The sequence below is a fragment of the Sebastes fasciatus genome, chromosome 6 (genome assembly GCF_043250625.1).
Source record: "Sebastes fasciatus isolate fSebFas1 chromosome 6, fSebFas1.pri, whole genome shotgun sequence".
Classification (NCBI taxonomy): domain Eukaryota; kingdom Metazoa; phylum Chordata; class Actinopteri; order Perciformes; family Sebastidae; genus Sebastes; species Sebastes fasciatus.
This window is the reverse complement of record NC_133800.1, coordinates 31554427-31568492: the sequence shown is the minus strand read 5'-3', so window position 1 is coordinate 31568492 and position 14066 is coordinate 31554427. Positions and strand designations below refer to the sequence as shown.

Sequence of the window (14066 nt, the reverse complement as noted above, 5' to 3'; positions counted from 1 at the left end):
TTAAATTTTTTCTCTGTGCTCTTTTCATTGGTCTAAAGTGGACGGGACTAAGATGGAAAATGGTGATGTCACAAATGCCTGTCCGGCAATTAGTTGTTTGGTCACTGTCTTATCAAGTCTGATCAAACCCTTCACACACAGAGTCCTGATGATGCAGATTAGATGAGTTTGAGGCTGTTAAACTCTCAATAAAACATACCTAAAGTTGTTTTATTTACTTTGATTGTTGCGTATTTACACATGAATATTCAATGTTAGAGAAATAATGAACATTTGAAGCCAAGTTTTCAGGGCCTGTAAAAGGTAAATGGGAATATTAAAGGATGATAAGGGTTTAAACTACAGACGTGCTGCTGCCTGTTTTTTTTCTCATGACTCTTTTAAACTGTTGGAACTGTTGACTGCACTCTTTATCTGATGTAGACCTGATACAACCATGTAATCGGGTCATTAAGTCTAACCTTTAACATGCAGGTACAATGCCTCTGTATTATCAGTGGAATCCAAACTCCAAAAAGTGGCATTTGTGAGCATCAGAGCAAAACTAAACTTAAAAAATGATTCTTATATTTTAAATAAAAAATTTACTTTGAATCAAAATGACTGAAATTAAATTTTAAATAAGGTTCAAATCCACCTGTGTAGGAACAGATCATCATTCAGTCAAAATTAGGAACATTAGTAGGTCAAAAGTTATTTTATTGTGAAAATATTTTCACTGGATTGGACTGAAAATTGAGGCGAAATAATGGTTTGAAAATAAATTTTTGGGGGTTAAACTATAAACAGTTGTTGGTCAGTGAGTAAAGACAATGGACATATTTTCTTCTTCTGGGTTTCTCCTATTGGTTAATCCCATTAGAGGATGTTTAGGCTCAATCCTCAGAACAGTAAACACTGAGCAAGCAATGCCATGTAATCCCAAAACACTGGACCGGAGACATTTCATAATTCTCAAAACTGAAAAAAACATTGAACAACTGATGTCATGTGGTGACTGTTTATTACTATACGTTTGCTTTTAAGCCTGGGGTGTATTTTGTCCTCTACTTCATCAGATTTGTAGGCGTTAAAATAACTAATATGTTCAATAAATCTGTTGATTTTTCTTCACATTGAGTCAAAATAACATTTTCTGATTCATGAATCGTCTCTAAATTTCCACGACCTTTTACAAAAGGCGTCACTGAGATTGATTTGTGAATGAACTCATTGAAAAAAGGCGAATGGGGGTCAGGTTTGTCAACATTAAACGGTAAGTACACTGTAAACCATTGGTTACTGTAAAAGTATAGAAAGACTCAGAAGTCTAGCTGCCAGTTGACCAATTGTTCATCCTTCCAGTTAACCTCTCTAAGCCAATCTAAACTGGTCTCTTACTTGACCTTTCTGACATTTAACCCTAATCCTCAACACCTTAAACACTATTTCTGGCTTCAGCTCTAAGCTTATTCCCACTATCTAACCCGTGTTTGTGTCTGCAGCCTGCAGAGCTGAATCATCTCGGCCCCACGCTGTGCACCTTCTCCTGTTTCTGTTGTCCACTCACATCTTATTTGTGACCGACTTTGCAGTTTCCTGCCTGAGTCAGGGTGCGTTTTGTCATCGCTGTAAGGGCGACATTAACTTTGCACTCGACCAAATATGGCTCCCCGGCAGTGATGAAACTGCTCCGTGCCAAAACTTTGGTAAAACACAGGTGTTCTCTCTCCGCGCGGCGACCGTGTTTACTAGATTGTTCCTGTGAAAGACTCACTTTTTCTCCTTTTTTTCGCTTTCACACGGAACGTTTGTATTTTGAGAGCTGCAAGCTGCCCACATAGTGTCGTCACTGGAGCTGCTTTCCCCGTAAACTGTTTGGATTCAATGAGCTAATCCACCTACGGTGTTTGGCTCGCTGCCGCGCTGCACACCAAACAGACCGTAATGTATACAAGGCCGATCTTTATAGGCAACATTAAATATTTACTACATATTAGCGACTGAATAATCACCTCTGGCTTCTTGCGAAACATTCACTGTGTCGGCTCGTTATGGGAGTCATCAGAGGCCAAAGCTCATAAAAAACTACAATTAAAGTCAGTTAGTGTAAAAAATAATGTCACTCGAGGCAAAACTATAATTTAATTTCATCTCGTCTCATAGAAAACATTCGCTTCAACACTTTTCCAACCAGATCCGCCCTTTCTCATGCTTCACGTTGATATCAATTTAAAGCTGGAAGGCCTCACCACCTTCTCAGAGTGCAGCCACACCACAGCTGCACGCTGCACATGTTCATCTGACTCTCCTGCGGAGAGAGGCAGTGCATGTCAGCGCCCTCCTCTTTGTTATTCCCTGTTTTTCAGAGCCGTGACAGTAAATTCTACAAAGTCCACAAACAGGATGGTCAAAGCGTCACGCCTGTCCGTCTTCAAAGAGTTATGACAAGAGAGGATCACCAGTAAAAAGTGAAAAGTCTGATAGACATCAGCGGGACGGGGACTCTAGTAAACGGAGCGCTGAGTCTAGACCACTCGAGACGGGCATGTTAAGGTCACGCTCATAAAAGTCCCTCTAGACACCGTGTTCCTTATGGGCCGGGAGGGGACGTATAGCCGGAGCAGGAATCACCTGCACAGATGGGTCAGGAGCTGCTCCGCCCGCGAGCTGCTACCGGAAGCCCATCACACGGCCTGAGAGAGCAATGGGTTTCATATGCGGCACGTCGTGAATCAGGCTCAGCGTCAAATAACTCACAGTAGACTGAACTGGGCTGTGTGCGGTAGGTATGCAGGGAGCAGTTATCTTCAAAACATGGACTGCAACGTGACAGAGGTGTCATCATAAAACAGAGAAGAAGAATTACTAGAGGAGTGGACTGGAAGATTTTGAAATAGTCTTCTTCTTAAAGATGCAACAGATCCTTCAGTGGCCACCACTAATTGACCTCTTGAAGGAATGCAACGCCTTCTCCTTGACTGACATTTGCTTTTAGCGGCTCCTGTGGGATGGGGCGGTGGGCCGGTGGAAGGCGATAGCGGGGGAGATCCTCTGGAGATAAACCGCCATGCCCCCTGTCCCTCAGACAACAAAGAAAGTGAGTGATGTTTGTCTGAAAACCAAGAGCCGCGATCCCCCTTGTTTTGATGTGTGGGCCACCTGGGATGCGGGTCTCCATCAGCACTCAGGGCTCGAGGAGAGAGGAAGAGAAACAGGACTCACACAGATCTCGTCCCCAGGACAAACAATCTGAGTGACAAGCCTGCTGGAATCCCACGGAAGTCACCCAACAGACGAGGCATTCAAACACGCAGAAAAAACAAGAGGCGTTTAGGTGGCCACAAAGACCCGGAGGAGAATTGCACAGCGTGGTTTCCTCAATTTTTTCGAGGACAAAAGTTGAACTCCTTTAATGTCCAAAGGAAACCTACGAGGATCATATTCATCTCATCTCAAACTCACAAATAGTCTAAGTGCTTTACGAGAGTATTTACATTTTATATCATGAAAATTCAGAGGCAAATATTGCACCTAATACACTACATTTATCTGAGAGCTTTAGTTTCTAGATAGTTTAAAGATAAATGTTTTACACACAAAATATATGATCTCATAAAATATAATGCATCGTTGTAGATTAAACTATCCAACAGAATATTAAGTAGTTTAAATTAGCTTTATTTAAACCAGCGTAAGTAAGACTTTGAATGCAAGTAATTTATAAATTACTTGCAGTGGAGTAATTTTAACTTGAGGTATTACTACTTTTGCTTAAGTAAAGACTCTGAATACTTCTATTTAAAGGTAGAAATCTTCAGTCAGTTTAGAAAGTCTTTCAAAGCACAGCATATTTATTTACAGCAGTGATCATCCGCATGTGGAAAACTATGTTATTGTTTATAGTTTTAAAAGTTTTCATTGATCAAATGTAGACACGGATCCAGAAGTTCAACACTATAGTACATAAAAAGACAGAAAAACTACAACTGAAGTCACTCTCTGTCATCTGTGAAACTCCACATCCACTAAGATTTACCTGCTGTTGATCAGTTGCAGGAGGAGTTTTTCAGACCTGAATCCCTGAAGATCCTTGTTCATAAATCTGAGGCTGTGAATGACGTTTGGGAAGGCAGAGCAAGCAAGTTTCAGCAGGCCACATTTGTGAGAGTTAATTCATTCTTACGTTAAGAAAAATCGAATGAGAAGTGATGATGAGAAAGTCTGAACTACCAGTAGTGTGAATAAGGCCTTCATGGTCCAAACAGGATTGATTGGAAAGAAATGACTGTGGCAGCTGTCCAACATCCTCAATTTCCACTTCTGATTAAATTGAAATATATTGAGACTAATTTAATATACTTGAGATCTTTACATCTTTACATCAGATGTAATGAAGCTGAAAAGTATGCAAGGATAAGAATAAAGTATGAATTAGATGTATTGATGATTGCGGCGTGTTGCGAGTTGCTCACTGCTCAGTCGGGGTGTAACTCCTTAAGATTCTATCACGTTTGAACCGTTCATTAGTTTTCCAGTTCGACCACAAACCTGCAGGATCACATGCACGACGTTCAGCGTCAGGGACGTCAGCTCTGAGGAATCTTCTGCTGCACATCTGAAAACACGATGCTGGTAAAATAAAACAAAAAACACCTGTGAGTCACTAACAAATCACCAAATATTTTTAATAACAAAGACTGTTGACAACTTAAGACGAGTAAAACAAAAAGTTAAAGTGAAGTTTTATTTGCTTTGGTGAGAGGAAGTCCATACTAGGCAAGGTTTTGATAAATTTCACAACTATTTTATTAGATCTGTTTTGCTTTGTTACTTAGAGCACCAGATGTGTTGTGAGCTTTTTTGTTGTTGTCTAACATCCTTTTAGATTCTGCAAAAGTAGATTAATACTAATTTAAAATAATCCCAACTTGTCATTTTGGTTTTGGAGGAAACAAACCATGTCGTGATCCATTACTGTTTCAATATGGTTTGGCCACTAAAAAATGAAACTATTTATCCACAGCTGCTATTAATCCATTAAATTCAAATAAAATTGACATCATGAGGTCGACATCAACTGCACGACTTGGCGCTCACACCTTCCGCATCCTTCAGCATAAACAAAACTACCAGTAAGCTGGTCGAGTGACACCAGTCAGAATGTCAAAGTGCTGCACATGTTGAGACTCTTTGGAAATCTCATATCTGGAAATGATTATTTGGTCCAGAGAACATTTCCTCACCAGCTTACATCATATCGAAGCATTTCCGTCATTTGTATTTGTTTTTCAAAGGGGAGTGTGTGTGTGTGAGTGTGAGTGTTGAAACAAAGAGGAAACACCTCTCATGAACCCAGAGGGCCAGTCTGATACACACATGTACCATGAATGAAAGCAGCATCCAGGCTGATGTCTGTGCTGTGTCACGGCTCCAGGATCCGTAGGAGGGGAGCCTTTTTTGTCGTGGGAGCAGCCCCCTCGCTGTGAGGGGCCGGGAATGTGGGGTGTCCTGCGTGGAGCGTCGGCTGTGGGAGGCAGAGCAGGGGTACGAGGCCCAGATGGATGTCAGGGCAACATCTGTTCCACCTCCTGGCAGGGTCTTATCAGCAGAAACGCTGCCACACACGCTGGACGGGAGAAGACAGAGAGAGAAAAAAGGGCATTCTTTGCAGAGTTTAAGAAAACAGGCATTTTGTTTGTCTTGTAAACGAAAGTTAGGTTCCCCGTCGGGTCACGCGTTTGCATTTCACAAAGCTCTCAGGGTTCATTTTGTTGTGTGTGTGACCGCATTTGTTTATACTTCTGGTGGGTCGTTATAATGTATGTGGCACATTTTTGTCATTATAATTACATACTATACTGTACATCAAAATATTCAAATTCCAATGAATCGCCTTTAAATGAATGTTTCCTAACCAAAGGGTCCAAAACAATTTTAAAGTCACTTAAATTCATATAACTTTGCTTTATATAAACACAGTTTATTCTGTTACGAGGTTAGATTCAACCTTTTGTCAGGTTAAAAACAATGCAAACAAATTCAAGAATATTGGTACATGCGATTTAGGGCTGCAAATAAAGATTATTTTCATTGTTGATGTTACAGAGACAAACACGTACCGTCAGCGGCTCTGAGAAAAAAAAATGGAAATGCTGCACTGATGCAATTAAACTACATTTTCCCACCACGAATACTTATTTAGTCAGTTTCATGTTTGTTTGTAAAGGTTTAAAGAAACGTGTATCTCACACTGATAAAGTAACAACATGATAATCATGTGTTGTCCATCACAGTATATGGATTCATAACTCCTTTAAAAAAGCGACAGAAAATATTATAATGTTATCTTTACTTGTTAAAATATGAAGAGCTCGACTATAAATATACTATAAAGCAGACTTTTTTTTGTTTCTTGTACTAATTATTGTAGTCTAGGGCTGCAACTAACAATTATTTTTATTGTCGATTAATCTGTTGATTACCTTTTTTTGAACATTTTTTGGTCTTTTTTCTGACTTTTTTAACCTTTTTTGACATAGACTTTTTTTCAGACTTTTTCCAGACATTTTTTTTTTTTTTTACTTTTTTTTCGGACTTTTTCAGACTTTTTCCAGGTATTTTCTGGAATTTTTTTTTTTTTTGACCTTATTTTGACATATGTCAGACATTTTTCAGACTTTCTTTGCAAATTTTTCGAACATTTTTCATACATTTTTTTTTTTCAGACATTTGTCGGAAATTTTTCCTGACTTTTTCCAGACATTTTTTTGCAAATTTTTCGGACATTTAAAAAAAAAAAAAAATAATAATTTCAGACATTTGTCGAATTTTTTTTTGACTTTTTCCAGACATTTTTTTCTGACGTTTTTTCGGGTATTTTCCGGACATTTTTTTTTTTTTTTTAACCTTTTTTTTAACTTTTTTTGGTCTTTTTTTAACCTTTTTTTGACATATGTCAGACATTTTTCTAGATTAATCAATAAGTTGTTTGGTCTATAAAATGTCAGAAAATGGTGAAAAATGTTGATCAGTGTTTCCCAAAAGCCCAAGTTGACGTCCTCTAATGTCTTGTTTTGTCAACAACTCAGAGATATTCAGTTTACAGTCGTAGAGGAGTAAAGAAACCAGAAAATATTCACATTTAATTATAAAAATACTCAAACTGATTAATCGATTATCAAAATAGTTGCTGATTAATTTAATAGTTGACAACTAATCCATTAATTGTTGCAGCTCTATTGTAATCTGGTTTTCACATTGTTAAAGCACACAGGCTGGAAAGGGGACATTCATCAATCACCAATGCTGTGAAATGATTTAAAACATGTCTAGCCATTATGACTTGAATGACGATCTGTTCAGATAGTATTTCTACATATGTCTGCAAATACAAAACAAAGATTGATGATTGATCAAACTCTTAAAATCAATATAGCTGATAACCTCAGTATTCTCAATTGGTCTTTTCCAATACAAGTAGATAAGTACATCTGTGTGTTTTATATTAAGATAATTACTCAAACCGATTAATCGATTACCAAAATAGTTGGCGATTAATTTAATAGTTGACAACTAATCGATTAATCGTTGCAGCTCTAATGCGATTTCATTCATTTGTAGTCTGCACAGCTGAAACTGCAGCTGTTTGGATTTATGTGGAACACTGTATGCTGCTCTTCTCTTTGCTTTTTCGATCATTAGATGCTACTTGAAATACAGATGGCAGATAATAAATGAATAAAAAGCATTGGTGATTATTGGGGGAAAGGAAAATAAGCAGCAGTGAAAACACTCCGGCGGCTACTTTACAGTTTAAGGAGTCACGCTGAGGTTCGTGCTGGAAAAGATCAAATGTGGCAAAAGTGTGAGGATAATATTTGTTAAAAAGCCACATGGCCTCATTCATTCTGTGGTCAGTCTACTTCCAACACTGTTAAGGTCATGAATGTTGATATTTGTCTAAATCCAATCCACACTTGATGGAAGATTTCCTGTGATCTCACTGACTGTGACGTGTGTGTGTGTACTGTACACACCGTAACCAAGTCGTTAATGCAAAGAAGACTAGTGATGACGTGAATGCAGCGCTCTTCATGCCAGAAAGTCATAAAACCAAGAAGACAAATGATAAATAAACGATGCTGGAGGCTGCAGCTTTGCATGTTGGGAAAATTGTTTGCGGTAAGTTCAATTTGCTTTTGTGTGACGTCTCGCTCAGTCGTTCTTTACATGCAGGACGCCGCTGGCATTTCTGCATGTTTCGCCCTTTTGTTATAAATCGCACCATCACTTTATACGACTGCCAACAATTAGGCTTGCCATAGTTTGTCAGAGCGTTTTTCCTCCCTTCCAGGCAGCCATTAATTACCATTCGTTTTAAAAAGAAAAATCAACTTGCAGAGACTTGAAGGTTTCTTGAGATACTGTATCCATCACAGTAAATAAACGTCATGTCTCCGTTATTGTTGCTTGGTAATGCACAGACTGATTTAAAAAATCTGGACTGTATTACCACACAACAACACTAATATAACTTCTTATCTGTAAGCCACACGGAGGGTCTGCTGCCAACAAGGACGAGAGAAAGAACTCTGAAGAGAAGAGCCAGACGCCAGCAATTAAACAGGTAGAGCAGGTAACGTGTGGGAGGAGAGGAGAATAAAAATCAGACAGAAAGAGAGAGTGAGGAGGAGTGGAAGAGAAAAAGAGAGAGAGGTCTCCTGTCTCTCTCTTTCTTTCTCCCGGGAGGGCTGCTTCGCTGAGGTCCTGGCCTCTTGGCTTCCCCTGGGCATCCTGGATGCCCATGCTGAGGGAGGGCTGCTTTGGCGTGACCAAAGGGAAGCAGAGCGAGTAAGAGAGAAAGATGGAGAGAACCTGAGAGAGTAAGGAGAGAGAGATAAAGAGGACTCAAAAAGCAGAGAGAAAGTGAGAGCGACAGGAAGAGAAGGGGGGAGCGAGGCGAGCGCAGCAGCCCATGGTTTGTCTCAGGGCTGCAGCAGCTTCCAGAGCTGGTGTGCAGCAGACTGAAGAGAAGCACGTCTGCCCCAGAGGCAGAGACTGGAAAACAGGATCAAAGAGTCGCCAGGGCAACCTGCATGACACACATTGTATTAAAGCCACACGGTTAATTTGAAAGAGAGGGAAGAAGGGCAAAAGGAGAAGAAAAGGGGAGGCAGAGGTAGCACAGAGTAGAGTATATTTATTAGGAACTCCTGTCTCACTCGGTTAACTTTCCGCTCAAAACTTTCTTCAGCTGCTCCACTTTGACTTTCAGTGCTTCTCTTTTTTTCTTTTTTTTTTTTAACTTTGGCTCGACCTCAACTGGCTCATCTGCGTTTTCCCGATTATCTTCCAGTGTCTCCTATTTCCACAGGTCACCTTAAATCACAAATCAGAGACATGGTAAAGAAAATGTTTCCAGAAAAACGTATGCAAACATTCAACTCATCACACATTTCAGACTGATACATACAAGTATGAATATGACATTGTACGCATATCTGACAGCCTAACAGATAAAACACTTTAAACATGAGCTACACAGTTCAGTAATTATTCTATAAAATATTAACAAGCCTAAAAAAATCATTCATACTCCCATTATAAGGTTACATATTATAAATAAAGAGACATTATGGCATTAAATGAGGCACTCAGATGTAACATGAAATATTCATACAACATTTTAACAAGCAAATATGTAAATAAAAACTAAGACAATATTTAAATTTTTAAAACTTTAATTGCCATTTTTGACAAAATGCATGATTGAAAACAAAAATACCTAAAAAAAAAAAAAGAAAAAAAAAGAAAATGGCAGTGAATGTTTTAAAACCTATGTGTGATGAGATGATATGCAAAGTCCAATTATTTTGCATTCAAGCAATCGAATGCACCGATCCATCCAGATTGTAAAAATAACTACCTGGCAGATCTCACGTCAGGTACAAAAAGTGATTACATCTCTAAAAACCTGACAAAATACCGAACAATACAACGACAGGAACACAAAGCACGGTAGGAGGAGGAGGAGGAGGTGTGATCCGTTACTGAAGCACATCTTGGGGGGGACGAGCACACACCTGTGGCACAATGAACACGACTCATTTCAGAGGTGTGGGGTCCACACGAGGGCAGCCGGGCTGAACAATGGCATCCAGCCAGCAGTAGCGGGGACGGGGAGCGGAGCTGGAGTGGAGGGGTAGTGTTGGTTGGGATGAGGTGGGGCTGGGGGTCCGCGGTAAACAGCAGACAGGGAGGGGTCTTCACAGACAGTTGGAAGGCATTAGGGTGTCGGACAGGGACTTGTCAGATGCAGCTGTTGCTGCGGCTGATTGATAGAGTTTGTATTCCACCCTGATGGGAGACTGGAGTCGCTCGCCAGAGTCGAGAGGGATTATGTTAAATTCAAAAGGGGAAAAAATACAGTAAAAATGTAGAAAAACAAACATGACATTTGCCGAACACTGAAATGAAACTTGAGGCTACATCCAGCCCGGTCAATCATCGTGGGTGGTTTTTTTTGTTCTTTTTTGGTCTTTGATTTTTAAAGAATTCATAAGTGTGGTAATGATATATAAAAAATCTGAACGTAGCTCTACGAGGTTAACATACGGAGCTATAAAATATATCCTAAGTTGCACATTTATAAAAGCATTCAGACTTCGTTTCGGCTTCCTCTACATGGTCTCCATAAAGTCACCTAGCACTTAGTCACATGATTAGTAGTACTTTGTGTGTATGGCTGCACGGGAGGGTACACGGCAATATGCTTGTCTGCATGTACATAATACTCCATGAGATACTACACTATTCAGATTAGATATTCAGACACGGTGCGACACACCGATATGTAACTACTGTACATAACACGAGGCTTCGGACTCCAATCGCACAACGACATTCGTCGTTAAGAGGAGAAGCACACTTGACAGCCATACAGTACTTCTGAGTGGAAAGAACATCAACCGAGCCCACCCAAACATCCTGTAAAGTAATTACTGGAGATGTTAAACATATCTACAGACAACCTGGGCTCCACTGTGTGTGTGTGTGTGTGAGACAGTGTGTGTGCAAGAGTGAGAATGTGTGTGTTGGTGTCCGATGATGACTGGAGGAATGCCATATGTCCCACATGCCATTGGTTTAATCACAATGGCACAGACAGTAAGTAAACAAGACTTCCATTTCTGGCAAAGTTCAATGATTTTTCTTGACCAACTGCGTTACGTCGGCTGGGTTTCAATGGCAGCTCTCCTCTGTCGGGCTTGTAGTGGCTGACTTGTGCACACACTCTTCCAATTTGAAAAAAAATGGGAGCGCAGTGAAGGGAGGATGACATACTATACACTTCTCCACGAGAGAGGCCAACATCTGCTGTGTTTTCTGAGTGTGTGTCTGTGCGTGAGTGTGTGTGTGTGTGTGTGTGTGTGTGTGTGTGTACATGGGCACCAGCAGGATGTTGTGTTTTCTTTGCCGTTAGCCGCTAATGTCTCTTAGCGTTAGCAGTGTTAGCGTCATATCCTTGCGGGTTCTGTGTCTTTGTCCTCCAACAGGCAAATGAACTGACCAAAGCTCTCCTTCAATGCCTCCAGGTTGTCGGTGCTGCTGCCGTCCAGGATCCAGCGCTTCCCTCGGGCCAGCGGCTCCAGCTCAAAGTACTTCTTCACCTGCCGGCAGAGACGGAGAATGTGGTCAGGCAATACATTCAGTAAGAAGTCATTATTTCATTTTCATTCATTTCATTTGTTTATTTGATGGGGAGAGAGCGTGTTAATGCACATCAGTATAACAAGACAAGATGTAAACATGCCGGAGTTAACAAGAATACAGGGGTTACAATTCAATATATTGCGATATACTGCGATATTGTAAGTAAGGCAATATTAGGGTAAATCACAAGTTTCGTCACGATACATAATTATATTGATTCTTTGGACAACAATACGATATTTGCTGATATCACAAAGTCTGCCACGATACGATTTTGATTTAATTCAAAGGCCTGAGATCGATATGAGACGATATTATATTTCCTATATATTTAACATAATCAGTTACATTTATATCAATTTACAAAAAGCACATAAATTATGATTAGACAATTTTATTACTCGGCTCTTCCAGACAATTAAATGAAGAAAAAAAAATATTCTTTTAAATAAAAATAATAATAATAGACTTCTTGTTGTTCACTATAACGTGCCAAAGTTTCTCATGTTTGAGTGAAATTTTTTTTTATAAGTTAAGAATTTAAAAATAAAGGTGTGTCTTTAAAGATGACGATATGTATCCATGTTTTCACTTTGCATCGATATATCGCTGATCATTGAATCGATATATCAATCCAGATCGATGTATCACTACACCCCTAAGTGATATATTGCAATTCTTTTAATTAAATTTAGTAAAACTGTATAAAGAACACACCACCACCTTGTGCATAAAGTCTGAATCAGAACAGTGGGATCTGCATTTACATTCATCACAGTCACTTAAACATCCAACATCATAGCACTTTACTTTTTGTGCAATCTGAACCATCAGCCACGAATCTTTTCATTCAAACAGTATTAATAGTAGTATCACAAAACATAATATTACGATACTCAACTATATTGATGTTTTCTTACACCCCTATTACAATACACAAGTAGACAAGACTATTAGTATAAGGGGTCCGGTTTAATCATATTTACACGGGCAAAACCTTTTAAATATCAGCAATTCTTCATTCAACTTCAAATAATGTAGATTATTTGATAAATGTTTGAATAAGCAGCTATATCACTGGCCTCAAACCATCATTAAAGGTCAATAACACAACACAACACCTCCAAATATGTTGGGGAAAGTAGCCAAATTTGTTCTAATGCTTTCGTAAGGAGCGGGACGGATAAAACCTGTTGATTTTTTGCCCTCCATGGTAAAGCTATGAGATATTTTTAGACCAGTGTATGGTCAGTTCATGACTCAGTAAGGACCAGGATCATCATTTTGTTATTTTGTTTTGACCAAAGTGTAAGAAAAGCCTGGTTAAACTGCTGCATTACAGCTTTCAGAGGCCAAGAACATTAAAAAGGAAAAGAAAAAGCGAGAGCCGTTTGTATCATTCTTATCTACAATTCAATTAGTTTCACATGCACAATGTGTTTTCTTCACACAATCACTCACTAACACATGACGACATGAAACTGCCCAAACACAGCGACGCGTCCAGGATGCAACCGAGGTTAACAAATAAAAGTATAACATAATAAAACAGCATTAAATTAAATAAAAACATTCTTCTGGGGGAGGTATGTGGCTTGTTGGCTTGGCACTGCTCTTTGTATCAGTTGATTATAAAGTCCATATTTTGGCTTTAGGCCGCTGACACGGTGCGGTGAGGTTGAGGGGGGGGGGAGAACCAGAACCAGCTGCTACGTAAAAACAATTCTCAGCAGAGGGAAACGATGTGTTAGCCCCCCGCTCAAAGGTACGGCAGGTTGTTAGGGTTTCTGACGTTTCCAAGCTCAGAGTAATGGAAGCAATTTTGTTTGCCCGATGAGAACCGAGTTCAGCCATCGCATCCTGTTTGTCTGATAGCAAGTGAAGAACGTTAAAGACAAATGCGTACCGTCAGCGGCTCTGCACTGATGCAATAAAACTACATTTTCCCACCACGTATACTTATTTAGTCAGTTTTATGTTCGGTTTGACAGTTTTATGTTTGTTTAAAGAGATTTGTCTCCCACGCTGATCAAGTAACATGTACATGCTGGAATAATCATGCGTTGTCCATCACAGTATATGGATTAAGTATTCATAACGCCTTTAAAAAGGTGATAGAAAATATTCAAATGAAGACTGTCAAAATGAACGCCATAATAACACGTTAATGCAAAATTTGTTTTAACGCTACTAATTTCTTTAACGCATTAATGTGATCGATCTTTCGGAGGTAGTTTTAAAGCTAGAGTGAAGATACTACTATCATATGAAACTAGAAAAACTAAGGAATCCATTGGTACCAACCATGTTATACTAGCTTGTCACGAAGGAGGCTAAATCACGCTCCAAACTTACGCTAAATTTTGGCGAGG

General features: G+C 39.4%; 1 protein-coding gene across 3 annotated transcripts in view; it reads right to left on the bottom strand.

Annotated features, from left to right (window-relative positions):
- Window positions 1-9704: 9704 nt before the first annotated feature.
- Window positions 9705-14066, bottom strand: part of LOC141769806 (ADP-ribosylation factor-like protein 15) — a 139881-nt gene continuing 135519 nt past the window's right edge. For all 3 annotated transcript variants that reach the window (XM_074639237.1, XM_074639234.1, XM_074639236.1), the window contains one exon: window positions 9705-11651. In XM_074639237.1, coding sequence (XP_074495338.1) covers window positions 11499-11651 — 153 coding nt within the window. In that variant the 3' untranslated portion in view covers window positions 9705-11498. The remainder of the gene's footprint in view (window positions 11652-14066) is intronic.